Source organism: Scyliorhinus torazame, chromosome 6, assembly GCF_047496885.1.
Source record: "Scyliorhinus torazame isolate Kashiwa2021f chromosome 6, sScyTor2.1, whole genome shotgun sequence".
Lineage (NCBI taxonomy): Eukaryota > Metazoa > Chordata > Chondrichthyes > Carcharhiniformes > Scyliorhinidae > Scyliorhinus > Scyliorhinus torazame.
Window position 1 is genome coordinate 135431916 of NC_092712.1, and position 14531 is coordinate 135446446.

Below are 14531 nucleotides of genomic sequence, written 5' to 3' on the forward strand. Positions count from 1 at the left end.
CGTGATTTACATAGGGGGTAAAAACGTTTCTTTAAGGGGCTCAAAAGTCCGTGACACCGTCGGCAGGGTCCACACCGTTTCTTCTCACCAGAACGGACATATTTTTCGGTACGATTCCACAATATTTTCTATATTAAATGACCATACTTAACTCATAATAATTCATTGACTGTTAAGTGATTTGGATTGTCCCATGTAATTTTTTAAAAATAAAGTCTTTCTTTCTAATAATAGGATCATAAAGTTGAAATTGCAGTTTTACTATATTTCTCGGTTTCAAAGCTATAAATATTTTGGATGCAATCACCTTAACACAGCAAAAACTAATTTAAATCTCGATCCAGGCATGAAATTCTGAAATAAGGGCATAATTCAAGGTTTGGAGAACTGTTCCTCAGTTTGAAAGAGTCCAAAAGAGAAGTTAAGAACTCCCAACTGCCTTTATTTAACAACGCAACCGTGCAAATTATTTACAGAATGCTGATCAACAGGTACAAATCTTTCATACGTCTTTATCATGCTTAAATCAATTCAGACTTGAAGCATTGCTCGCACAAGGTAAACAATTTCCTTTCGACGGGGAGAACGACTGCACTCACAACTTATCAAATATGCTTTACCCTGTCATTAAAAAATGTATCATACCTCTCTGGTACCACGCATTGTGCTCACAGAAGTCATGATGTGAACAGGTTGTATCCTGTGCTGCTTCCAATCCTGGTTCAAGATATCCGTTTTTTCTTTGATTTTTTGGCGATTTGCATTGAACATACTCTGGAGAGAATGAAGGTTTTGTTAAATTCAATTTATATCAATCCAGACAAATATTACCTGCATTTACACCCCACTTTCCATCCCATTTAACAAATAGCAAAGAATTAGGGCCACAAACAAAAGGGTCCTGAATTTGACAGGCATGCAAGAAAATAAATTGCTTTCAGTATTTGCTGTACCATTTCTCTCCCATTGTTTGAGTAAAACAAAGGTTAGCTACTCCAGGTGTCAAAAAGAAAAAGTTAAAGCCACAAGAACAGAAATGATATATCACTCTTCTCCATTCCCCGAGAACAACACGGAATTAAACTATACACGTTTTCTTTACTCTGGTAATGAATGGCTGGACTCAAGCCTTGCATCCTCTACATTGCAACCTTGCAGCCATTTGACCCAACATCATTAAGAGACCTTGGTAATCTTTTTCCCTGGAGTTCTCCCTGGAGCAATCTTTGTGATGTCTGGGTTACCACTGAATTTTTACACTGAGCGTTTTTTACATACATTTAGGCATATTATCCATGGAATCACAGAGGCTTACTGCGCAGGAGTGGGTCATGCAATCAGCCAATCTCTTTGAATGAGATATCAGGCCTTGACCAATATCCTCTCTCTTTGCTAGTATGCTGTAAGTTCCTTATCAAGTGTTTGCCCAGATAGCATTTAAAATTAATATTAATAATCTTTAGTATTGTCACAAGTAGGCTGACATTAACACTGAAATGTGAAAAGCCCCTAGTCACCTGTTCGGTACACTGAGGGAGAATTAAGAATGTCTAATTCACCTAATAAGCACGTCTTTCAGGGCTCGTGAGAGAAAACTGGAGTTCCGGAGGAAACCTACACAGACACAGAGAACGTGCAGACTCTACACAGACAGTGACCCAAGCCGGGAATCTAACCTGGGACACTGGCACTGTAAAGCAACAGTGCTAACCACTGTGCTATTGTGCTGCCTATTTACTCTAATTATTCATGGAATCAGCCTTCCTTTTCTTTAAAAAATAAATTTAGAGTACCCAATTCATTTTTTCAATTAAGGGGCAATTTAGCATGGCCAATCAACCTACCTTGCACATCTTTGGGTTGTGGGGGCCAAACCCATACAAACACGGGCGAATGTGCAAACTCCACACGGACAGTGATCCAGAGCCAGGATCAAACCTGGACGTCGGCACCGTGAGGCAGCAGTGCTAACTACTGCGCCACCGTGCTACCCTAGCCTTCCTTTTCAAATAGTGTTCCAGATCCTGACAACTGAGTGAAAGAAAATTATTTTCATCTCCCCTTTGGATCTTTTCCAAATTATTCTGAATACATGACTTCTTTGACCCACAACTGAGGGAACGTTTTCCCCCTATTTACTCTATAAAAAGCCCATCATCTTGAAAACATTACACAACATTTAACTTTATCTGTTCATTAAAACAAAATCAATCCTAACTTTTCTATTCTTGTTGCAAATCTGGTGACCCTGGACCCTTGTAAACATCCTCTGCATCTTCCTCAATGCCTCTTCATCCTTCCTGAAGTATAGTGCCCAGAATTATTCACAACGGGCGGCACAGTAGTACAGTGGTTAGCACTGCTGCTTCACAGTTCTAGAGACCCAGGTTCGATTCCGGCTTGGGTACCGTGGAGTCTGTACGTTCTCCCCATGTCTGCATGGGTTTCCTCTTACAAGTCCAGAAAGACACGCTGTTAGATAATTTGGACATTCTGAATTTTCCCTGTGTACCCGAACAGGCGCCGGAATGTGGCGACGAGGGGCTTTTCACAGTAACTTCATTACAATGTTAATGTAAGCCTATTTGTGACAATAAAGATTATTAAAATACAGCTACTGAGGCTGAACTAGTGCTTTATAGAGTTACAGAATGATTTATTTGCTTTATATTCTACCAGAGTAACATTATATAATCTTTAACTATCCTCTGAACTTGCCCTACCACATTTACAAATTTGCGTATCTGGACAGCAAATCCCCATTCATCTCCACTTTTCAAAATCCTGCCATTTGTAGTATGCTATCTTGCTAGGAGTCCTCCCCAAATGCATAATTTCACATGGAACTTCACCGGTCATGCTGCTGCCCAACTTACCATCCTTCCCAAATAATACTGAAGCCTTTAAATATCCTTGCTCTGATCTATTACTTTGCATCATCTACAAACTAAAATGCTTCACCCTACATCCAAGTCTAGGATAGTGTTGGCTCTTCTCCATTAAGCCATGACAGCTCTGACTGAAGCCATTCCTATTCAAATTATTTTTATTCCAGAAAATGGTTTCCAATAACCTTTCTACTACCAGGCCGACTGACCTGTAGTTTCCTGGTTTATTCCTCTCCTCTTTCGTGAAGAGTAGTATGACATTAGAAACTCTCCCGTAGAGACTTCCGATGACAGGGATGTGCTAAGCAGACCCTCGGAGGATGACTCTCCTCCTAGGAAATCGAATTTAGGCAGTTATATCTGAAATTAGCCTGCTAGATCCGGTGAAAAAGCACTCCTCATCACCCTCTACAATCCACTAAAGATGCAGGCCAATAATCAAAGTGCTGAACAGCAGCTGCACCAGAGGCCGCAAGGAGACGAGAGGCAATGGGCGTGACAACGATCCCACATGGAAAGGAAGCCCTGGCCGCACCCTAAAGAGGGGGGCCAACAAGCAACGAATTACCCCTTGCCGGACAACAGCTGGAGGAAATTCCTCACCCGAGAGTTGAAGGAGCTCAAGGAGGGCATAAGGCTCAAGGTCCAGGCAGAAGTCAAAGTGGCAGTGGCCACCGTACAGGTGGCCCTCGACAAAACAGACAGGCATCTAGAAGCCCAGGAAAACACTATCAGACAACTAGAAAAACTCCACAGACCAAAGTGGCCAGATCATCGCCCTAGAGGCAGACGTAGCAAGGTTGTGGTGACCCAGAGGAGCCTGAGAGGCAGACATAACACAACGTTGTGGCGACCCAGGGGAGCCTAAAAGGGAGGAAGAAGAAAATCAGCCAAGGCCCACCTGAGAATAGTGGGGCTGGCGGAGGGGACCGAAGGCAGAAACTCCACGGACTACGTGACCAAAATGCTGGGAAACCTGGTGGTAGGGACAGCTTCCCCAGCCCACCAGAGATAGTGACCTGTGCGCCCAGTCTACGACCCAAATCCAGATCCGAAGATCAACCGAGGGCAATAATTGCATTGATGCACCAGTACCAAGATTGGGAAAGGAACCGGAGATGGGCCAGGCAGATGAAATCTTGTGTCCCTCTCGGTGGCAGGTTAAGAATTTATCAGGACCTGGCTAAGCGCAGGGGTGGATTCAACAGAGTGAATGCGGCCATGTTCAAAAGTGGGGTAAAGTTTGGGATGCTTTACCCAGCCAAACTTTGGGTAACCTACCAGCATAAGGAGCACTACTTTACAGCCCCAGCAGAAATGGACAGGTTCGTCCAAAGGAACGGGCTGGGAAAGCAGAAACAGCAAATGGGGGGGGGGGGCACTTTAGACTGGCTACAACAGGTCACACATTGCAATAGGGAGGTCGGAATGCAGGGGTACATCCACATGGCGGACACATAGTTGGCCGCCATGTTGGGAGGCCCCCGGGAGAGACAGACAGACAGAGACAGACAGACAGAGAGAGACAGACAGACAGAGAGAGACAGACAGACAGAGAGAGACAGACAGACAGACAGACAGAGAGAGACAGACAGACAGACAGACAGAGAGAGACAGACAGACAGACAGACAGAGAGAGACAGAGACAGACAGAGAGAGACAGAGACAGACAGAGAGACAGACAGAGACAGACAGAGACAGACAGAGACAGACAGAGACAGACAGAGACAGACAGACAGAGAGAGACAGACAGACAGACACAGAGACAGACAGACAGACAGAGAGAGACAGACAGACAGAGAGAGACAGACAGACAGACAGAGACAGACAGACAGACAGACAGACAGAGAGAGACAGACAGACAGACAGAGAGAGACAGACAGACAGACAGAGAGAGACAGACAGAGAGAGACAGACAGACAGAGAGAGACACGCAGACAGAGAGAGACACACAGACAGAGAGAGACACACAGACAGAGAGAGACACACAGACAGAGAGAGACACACACAGAGAGAGACACACACAGAGAGAGACACACACAGAGAGAGACACACACAGAGAGAGACACACACAGAGAGAGACACACACAGAGAGAGACACACACAGAGAGAGACACACACAGAGAGAGACACACACAGAGAGAGACACACACAGAGAGACACACACACAGAGAGACACACACAGAGAGAGACACACACAGAGAGAGACACACACAGAGAGAGACACACACAGAGAGAGACACACACAGAGAGAGAGACACACACAGAGAGACACACACACAGAGACACACACACAGAGAGACACACACACAGAGAGACACACACACAGAGAGACACACACACACAGAGACACACACACAGAGAGACACACACACAGAGAGACACACACACACAGAGAGACACACACACAGAGAGACACACACACAGAGAGACACACACACAGAGAGACACACACACAGAGAGACACACACACACAGAGACACACACACACAGAGACACACACACACAGAGACACACACACAGAGAGACACACACACAGAGAGACACACACACAGAGAGACACACACACAGAGAGACACACACACAGAGAGACACACACACAGAGAGACACACACACAGAGAGAGACACACACACAGAGAGAGACACACACACAGAGAGAGACACACACACAGAGAGAGACACACACACAGAGAGAGACACACACACAGAGAGAGACACACACACAGAGAGAGACACACACACAGAGAGAGACACACACACAGAGAGAGACACACACACAGAGAGAGACACACACACAGAGAGAGACACACACACAGAGAGAGACACACACACAGAGAGAGACACACACACACACCATGGGCATATTGTATCAGATTCGATGCACCCACTCTGGCCTCGGCTGTAGACCACCTGGGTGTTTGGTGAGACAGCAAGGTGACAGCATTGGAGTCTCATGGTTTGATTGTTTAAATCCTTGAAAAATGCGGCGGGGTGCCCGTTGATCCCGGTTTACTCTTGACCTCCGTTTTCGTTGTGCATCCGTGATGAAGTTATTATCCTGGGAACACCTTGCAACTCAAGTCATTATCCTGGACATTCCTCCCTGTTGGCTTGATGTTGTCTTCTTCTTTCCTTAAAGGGAAATGTGTAATATGGGTGTGGTGGCCTGTACTGTTGGTTATTCGGATTTGGAAAGTTCTCGTCTTGAGACGAAGTCTGAATGCAGGATTAATGCACAGTTTAAATCCTAAATGCAATGGGTCTTATATAATGTCTGATAATCCTCATAGTGGAGTGTTCCTTGACAAATCCCCCACCCATCCCGGATTGTTTAGATGAGCAGAGACAGAGTAGGAGTGGAAAGTTGGGTGTTTGTGTTTGTTGGGGAAAGCTTGCCTGTGGTGAACTTGGGTGTTGGTAGTGTGAGGAAGACCGGCTAGAAACAGCTATGGGCTAGAAGGGGAGATTGAATCCGCCATTTAATCAGGCCAGAAAGTCTTGGGCTACGAAAAGGAGTCGCGTTCTGAAGTTCTTTGATTTTGGCAGCTGAGTAGAAGCAAGTTTGAGAGATCATATATTATACCTTATTGAAGCAACAGCAGTTTTGCCTTGGGAAATATTACTGGATTTTTATGGGTAAGCATCTATAAAGGGAGAGTTGCCTAGAAGGTGGTTACGTGTGGATTTGACCAAGTAGGGAACCTTCTGGGAGGGAAATGTTTACAAGATTGGTTTTAACTATGTAACTGTTATCTTGTGCATTCATGTTTTCTTCTCCTTGTTAATAAACCTTTTAATTTAAAAAAAAAAAAATGTTACTCCACTACTTGAAGAGATCAGTACTCTTTACACCCCCCCCCCCCGTCTTGTTTTTAAGACTACCAAAAAGGGCATGACCTCAAGTCACGTTTCCCTCTGGGATTTGGTTTACTCAGAAATTTACATCTACTGTGGTCTTAACAGTGTGCAAGTCAGTAAAGCATGACCCTAGCAAACAGATTCCAAAGGCCAGAGGAGCCTCTGTCTCCCACTGTACATAGCACATAGGTTTCCAATGGTACAGGCAGTTTGGATTTCTTGGTTGATCAAGTGTTTATTTGTGCAGTGTCTCCCGGTCTTTTGCACATGGCTATTTCCAAATCATACAAAGTTCTAGCTGTTGGTTCTATGTTGTACATCAGGTAGGCTTTGCTGTTTCTTTCAATGACAGACGTCAGCTCTGCTAACAGTAGGTCTCAAGACCATTCCCTGTTGCAGGTTCCCCTTGACCAAATGTCACCGCTGTTGTGTCACCGATGATTAAACTCAGTAATTTACCAGCTTCATCAATATCAAAAGCATTTAGCCTTTACCAGGAACAATTAATCGTGCACCTTGCGATCACGGTGCTTGTGACAGATGGCTCCAGATCATCTTAAAACAATAGGCCTCTGCAAGACCGCAACAATAACATTCTTCTTGGCTAATGACAGTCCTCTACCACTCTTCTTCGAGTTATATGGTTCAACCAGTCATCTATCTACTTTTAAACATTTCCAATGATTCCCGTTTTCAGTACCAGAGGAACTAAAATGAGGGCTTGTCCACATACACCCCAGTGTCACTTTTGTACCCCTATAAGCTCCAATTAGCAACTCTCAAAGAAAGTTTGCAAGTTAGATTGAAAAGACTACCACTTTTAACCCCTTATAAGTTGATAAGTTCATAAGATATAGGAGCAGAATTAGGCCATTGGACCTATTCACCATTTTATCATGGCTGATATGTTCCTCATCGGTTACCTACAATGCTACAGACCAAGAGCTGGATTGCAAAATCAGCCAGAGCATCTCCTCCCTTGGCGTCATGAATTAGGAGTAGGCAATTTAACCTCCCTAGCCTAAATACCTTCAATGTGAACATGGCTGATCCCATCCTGCCCATTCTCCAAAACCCTTCAGCCCATTACCAATTAAAAATCTGTCTAACTTCCTTAAATTTACTCACTGCGTCTGCATCCACCACACTCTGGGGTAACAAATTCCACAGATTCACAAACCTTTGGGAGAAGTAGTTTCTCCTCAAATCTGTTTTAAATTTGCTGCCTCTTATTCCAAGATTATGACCTCTCGTTTTAGATTGCACGACAAGAGGAAGCACCTGCTCCATGTTTACTTTATCCATAACTTTTATCTTCTTGTATACCTCGATTTGATCTCCCCTCATTCTTCTAAACTCTAGATAGTATAGGCCTAAAAATTGTTCAATCTTTATTCCAGATGACTTCATCTTTAATGAAAGCTTCCATAACTTTACATGAATTCAATAGATGTCAAATGCCTTGGTCTGTAATTTCCTATGCCACTTTTGCTGACTTTCTTAAAATGAAAGTAGTAATGTCAGCTTTGCTCTAGTCCCCAAGCACGTCTCTAGTATTTGGCGATTTCCTTTTGGGATGGGAGGGGGCTGTAGGAGGGAAAGATAATTCTCCCTTATTTCCTTAAGCATTCGTGGATGCATCTTATCCGACCATTGAGTTTGTAATTCTCCTAAGCAAACTGGCAGTAATACAAGTAGTGTTGCAGTTTACTTCTGTAACGCCCGCTCATTTCACCTTGAAAAGTTGATAGTTACCCACCTCCTTTGTTGACAACTGAGCCGAAAGAAAAAAATAAACTTTTGCAGTTTGGCATTAATTTTCAGTAGACTCACTCTATCCCTCGTTTTTAATGCGAGTCTCACTATAACTACCCATCCAGTGTTCTGCATACCACAGAGCAGTTTGCCACAGCATCGAAGTGAAGATGTAACCGGAATGTTTCACAGCTTGCAGCACAATGGCCCACCACCATCAACAAGATATTTACCTCATCAGAGGTTGCTCACCCTAAGCAGTCAATTCTTCCAAACAACCTCATCCCACCCAGTAATTGTTATGATTTCACCGTGGTAAAATTTTCAGATGATATAAATGAAGGTGGTAGACTTCAAGGTTTAACAAGATAAGTAGGAATTAGGCAGAAAGACAAATTAGAGAAGGCTTCACAGGGATGTAAAACCCAGGAAGGGAATTAACACAAAATAAAAGTAACATGCATGGAAAATGAGCTTGGGTTGACAAGTGGCAAGTAACATTAGAACCCACACAAGTACTAGGCAATGACCATCTCCAACAAGAGAAAATCCAACCAGCTCCCTATGACGTTCAATGGCATTATAATCACTGAATTCCCTCATCAACAATATCCTGAGGGCTACCATTGACGAGAAACTGATCTGGACCAGCCATAAAAACACTGGTGAAAAGAGCAAGTCAGAAGCTAGGAATTTTGCAAGTGTAACTCACTTCCTCCTTCCCCAAAACATGTCCGCCATCTACAAGCCACGAGTCAGGGGTGTGATGGAATACTCTCCACAGGCCTGGATGAGTGCAGTGCCAACAGCACACAAGGGGGTGGCAGAGGTTAGTACTGCTATTTCACAGCTCCAGGGACTCGGGTTCGATCCTGACCTGGGGTGAATACGTAGAATTTGCATTCTCCCAATGTCTGGGTGGGTTTCCTCTGGGTGTTCTTGTTTTCCTCCCACAGAACAAAGATGTGCAAGCTCGATGGATTAGCCATGCTAAATTGCCCCTTGGTGTCCAATGGTTAGATGGGGCTATGGCCTCCTTCTGCACTGTCGAGATTCTATGAAGCTCGACACCACCAAGGAGAAAGCAGCCTACTTGATTGGCATCCCACCCACAAACAGTCACTCCTCCACCACAAATGCACTGAGGCAGCAGTGTGTACCATCTAAAAGATGGACTGCCACAACTCACCAAGGCTCCTTCAACAGCATCTTCAAAATCCACCTTCCCTACCACTTAGATGGGCATGGGCAGCAGATGCATGGGGACACCAACATTTGCAATTTCCCCTCCAAGCCACACAAAACCCAGGCTTAGAACTATATCCCTCACTATTGGCATGTCAAAATCCCGGAACTCCTCCCTTAACAGCATTGTAGGTTTAATTTCTGGAACTCCTCCCCCAACAGCATTGTTAGAATCCCCACAAACTGCAGAGATTCTAGAAGGTGGCTTACCACCATCTTCTCAAAGACAATTAGGGATGAGCAATAAAAATATTGCAAGCGATTGCACAACCAATATCAAATCAAATGTTGGGATGCATTAAATGGTCAATTACAATCTGAAATTGGGAGGTAATCATGGGTCCAGCTGCACTAAAAAGGATATGAGGATGGATAGGATACATAATATAGAGTGAAGGGAATGAGTTCAGAGTAATTGATAAAAATCGACTGAACAATTCATGTTACTACCAGGACCATAGAACATGAAGCAAACATGTTTGATCTTTTCCATCTAGAAGTTTCTTTGCTCCAATGAAAACAAAACACCTTTGTCCTCCTCGTTGTACTCCCATATCCACTCATTATAGGCACAAGACATTCATGGGTCTTTCCCACCCTCCAGATGTCCAAAATCAATGTCTTCCAAGTGGCCTTTTCTGCCTCCTTGCATGGTCAAATCATCTTTACTACATTCACTAGCATCCAGTTCTCTTCCATTCTGTTTTAATGTATTTCCTCACCTTCAAATCATTCATTTCGTATATAAAGCTAGACAACTGTTCCCTCGACCCTTTGTTTTGACTTGACTGATTAGCTTCAATTTTTCAGATACATAATTGCTTATATCAATCCTTTGCTATCTTAAGAGTTACAATCTCCACATGAAAAGTCATCATTGCACTAATCCCTAACCAACCCCAATATGTTTTTCTCCAGCTAAAGTTAAAAAACATTAATCTGTCACAGCATTTTTTTTGATTGTTACGTGTATTGAAGTGCAGTGAAAAGTATTTTTCTGCGGCCAAGGAACGTACAGAGTAGACAAAATGAATAATCAACGGAGAACATTAACAAATGGTACATCGACAAATAGCGATCGGTTACAGTGAGGAACAAGGGCCAAACAAAGCAAATACATGAGCAAGAGCAGAATAGGGAGTCGTGAATTGTGTTCTTAGAGGGAACAGATCAGTCCGAGGGAGAGTCGTTGAGGAGTCTAGTAGTTGTGGGGAAGCTATTCCAATGTCTGGATGTGCGGGTCTTCAGACTTCTGCATCTTCTGCCTGACAGAAAGGTCTGAAAGAGGGCAAAGTCTGGGTGGCTTTCTGAGGCAGTGGGAGGTGTAGATAGAATCAATGGGAGGGTGGCAAGCTTGTGTGATGCGTGGGCCGAGTTCACCAGGCTCTGCAGTTTCTTGTGATCTTGGGCAAAGAAGTTGCCATGTCAGGCTGTGATGCAGCCAGATAAGATGCTCTCTATGGCATATCTGTAGACGCTTGAGAGAGTCGATGCAGACATGCCGAATTTCATTAGCTTCCTAGGAAGTAAAGACGTTGTTCGGCTTTCTTGACTGTTGCATCAACAGGAGTGGACCAGGACAGACTGTTGGTGATGGTGACCCCCAGGAACTTAAAGCTATCGACCGTTTCCACTTCAGAGCCATTGATGTAGATTTTTGGGGGGGGGGGGGGGGGGGGGGGGGGGGGGGTGTGTCGTGCTACGCTTCCTGAAGTCGATGATCAGTTCCTTGATCTTTCCGACATTTAGAGAGCTTGTTTTCGGTACACCATGTGACCAAGTGTCTATTTCCCTTCTGTAGTCTGATTCGTCGTTGTTTGCGAAACAACTCACCAGTCATATCATCCACAAGCTTATAGATCAAATTGGAGTTAAATCTTGCAAGATAGTAGTGTGTGTATAGGAGTACAGTAGAGGACTGAGCACACATCTTTGCAGGGCCCGGTGTTGAGGACGATTGTGGAGGAGGCGCTGTTACCTATCCTGACAGATTCTGGTCAGTTGGTGAGGAAGTCAAGGATCACAGTTGCACAGGAAAGGGTAAAGTCCAAGATTGCAGAGTTTGGTTATTTATCTTGTCTCAATAATGGTGTTGAAGGCCGAGCTGCAATCTGTGAACAGCAGTCTCATGTGGGTATCCTTGTTGACGAGGTGTTCGAGTGTTGCTTGACGGGCCAAGGAGATAGAATCTGCTGTGGACCGGTTGCAGCGATAGCCGGACTGCAATGGATCAAGACCATCTGGGAGGCTGGCGTTGATCCGTCTCATTACTAGCCGCTCAAAGCACTTCATAAGACACGAGGGCCACCGGTCGGTAGTTGTTGAGGCAAGCTATCTTGTTCTTCTTTGGTACTGGTATTATGGTGGTCTTCTTGAAGGAGGTAGGCACTTCGGAATGGAGAATTGAGGTGTTGAAGATGCCTGCGAATACACTTGCCAGCTGGTCTGCGCAGGCTCAGAGTGGTTGCCCAGCGACTCCTTCAGGGCCCATCGCTTTCCGCGGGTTCACTTTCAAGAAGGCAGCCCTTACCTCCGAGGTTGTAATAGTGGGTATGGGTGCGTCCTGGGCTGTTGAGGCAGGTAGCACTGATGTATTGGCTGACTGTTCAAAACAGGCATAGAACATTTTCCGTTCATCGGGGAGGGATGCTCCAGCCCGAGATTCCACCTAACCTTGTTTTGTAGCCTGCAATCTCGTGTAAGCCCTGCCCATAGACATCATGGGTTTGTGTCGTTGGTCTGGGACTCTAGTTTGATCCGGTATTGGCTTTTGGTGTCCCTGATGGCTTCTGGAAGTCGTGCCTGGATTTCTTATACAGGTCAGGGTCGTCAGACTTGCTGCCACCTTCCGGAACTTCAGCAGGGAGTGAACCCTTTGTTTGAGCCAGGGTTTCAAATTGGGAAACACCCGTATTGTCTTCTTTGGTACACAGTCCTCGACACACCTCTGGTGGGGCAGGAGATATCTTGATGGAGTTTGGATAGAACCCTCCCAAGGTTGGCCTGGTTGAAGCCTCCAGCCACTATTGTCAGGGCGATTTGTTTCTTGCATGCGAGACAAGACAGAAACTAGAGCCACAAGTGGTAAATTAGTTTGCTTTAATGACCATTAAAGATGTGATTACCAAACGGGCAACGTTGGGAAATAAATATTTGAGGTACGCAGCATTTCAAATTACCATGTGGAATGGCAAAGAGTAGTAGTTCTGATAATACAGGGTATCAGAAGGGCAATAATAAGAAAGGATCTTGGCTCAAGAATATCTCGAGGTAGAATCAGTTATGGGTGGAGACAAGAAAAAGAATCAGAAAACACAGGTGGGAGCAGGTTACGGCCCTTTAACAGTAGTTCTACCTTTGGGACAGAGTATTACACAAGAACTAATTAGAGTTTGGAATATAACCACTGTAATAAGTCTGGCCACCTTCAGTCTTTATATAGACTCAAGAATACAAGTTTTTTTCAAATTCATTTTCGGCATCACTGGCTAGGACAAGGGCGGCAGTTACATGGGAACACCACCACCTGCAAGTTCCCCTCAAAGCCACACACCATCCTCACTTTGAGATATATCGGCGTTCCTTCACTGCCGCTGGGTCAAAATCCTGAAACTCCCTTCCTAAAAGTACTGTTGGTGCACCTGCTCTACAATGATTGCAGCGGTTCAAGAAGGCAGCTCACCACCATCTTCTCAAGGGCAGCAAGTGCTGGTTAAGCCAGTGATACATCCACATTCCATGAATGAATTTTAAAAATGAGGAGCAGTGTTAGTTTGCAATTGCGGGTATTCTTAATGGACAATATCTTGATAAAATCAATATTAATTTACTAAATGATTATTTGGTCACACGCACACCTATAATGTGAAATGTTACATGAAACACTTAAACATATAAATAAATTAAGAGCACCATCTCCTGATGCCACAAAAATGACAATTGGTCTGGTCATTTGAGCTACTTCAAAATCAAAAAATCTGTAGCCCCTTACCTTAACTTCATCTGCTCGTCTAAAGCGCTTCAGCTGCCGAAGACGCATATATTCAGATTTCACCCGCTTTCGCCAGCAAACTGGTCCTTTTGTAGATTTCTTACCAGTAAAACCCATGATTACTCGAGAGGTATTTATCCAAAACAAATATTTGCACTTCCACCCAGCAAGATAATCCTGCAAAAGATAAAAATGCATATAATACATTATAACACACATTACACCTCAGCCTCAATATAGTAAAATTGTGTGGCAAAGATGTCCGTGCCATATACAAGCTCACTTTCTGGCGGCGGTTTTCCAGTCACATTCCTTGCTGACTGCACATCTCATTATTGGCGCAACTCACCCAAAACAATGACAAAAGTGAGGGAAGATCATGATGGGAACCATGCCACAACAACACGCCTTAACTGACACGTCATTCTTTGGGAGTATTCCGCCTTCAATGTTGCAATTTTTCTACCATATTGCCATTGAGAACATTGGATCTCAACTTTTTAAAATGGAACAAGCTTATCTGATCACAATCACCAAGATGTGGAGATGCCGACGTTGGACTTCTGCATTCACCTGAGGAATGTTACCTCTGCATTCACCGGAGGAAGGAGCAGCGCTTCGAAAGCTAGTGACATCGAAACAAACCTGTTGGACTTCAACCTGGTGTTGTAAGACTTCTTACTGTGCACAATCACCAAGTAATTGAAGTCATCCACCTTCATTTTCTTTAGCAGAGAATTTGCTGTTCGTCTGGCCCACAAATCAGGTGATTAACGTATGATTTTATTTGTAA

At 44.2% G+C, this 14531-nt stretch overlaps 1 protein-coding gene across 1 annotated transcript in view; it reads right to left on the reverse strand.

Moving 5' to 3' along the window:
- Positions 1-13915, reverse strand: part of ezh2 (enhancer of zeste 2 polycomb repressive complex 2 subunit) — an 89861-nt gene extending 75946 nt beyond the window's left edge. Inside the window, exons 1-2 of the mRNA XM_072508823.1 lie at positions 13739-13915; positions 646-774 (exon numbers count right to left, since the gene is read on the reverse strand). Coding sequence (XP_072364924.1) covers positions 646-774; positions 13739-13855 — 246 coding nt within the window. The 5' untranslated portion in view covers positions 13856-13915. The remainder of the gene's footprint in view (positions 1-645; positions 775-13738) is intronic.
- Between the last annotated feature and the right edge of the window lie 616 nt (positions 13916-14531).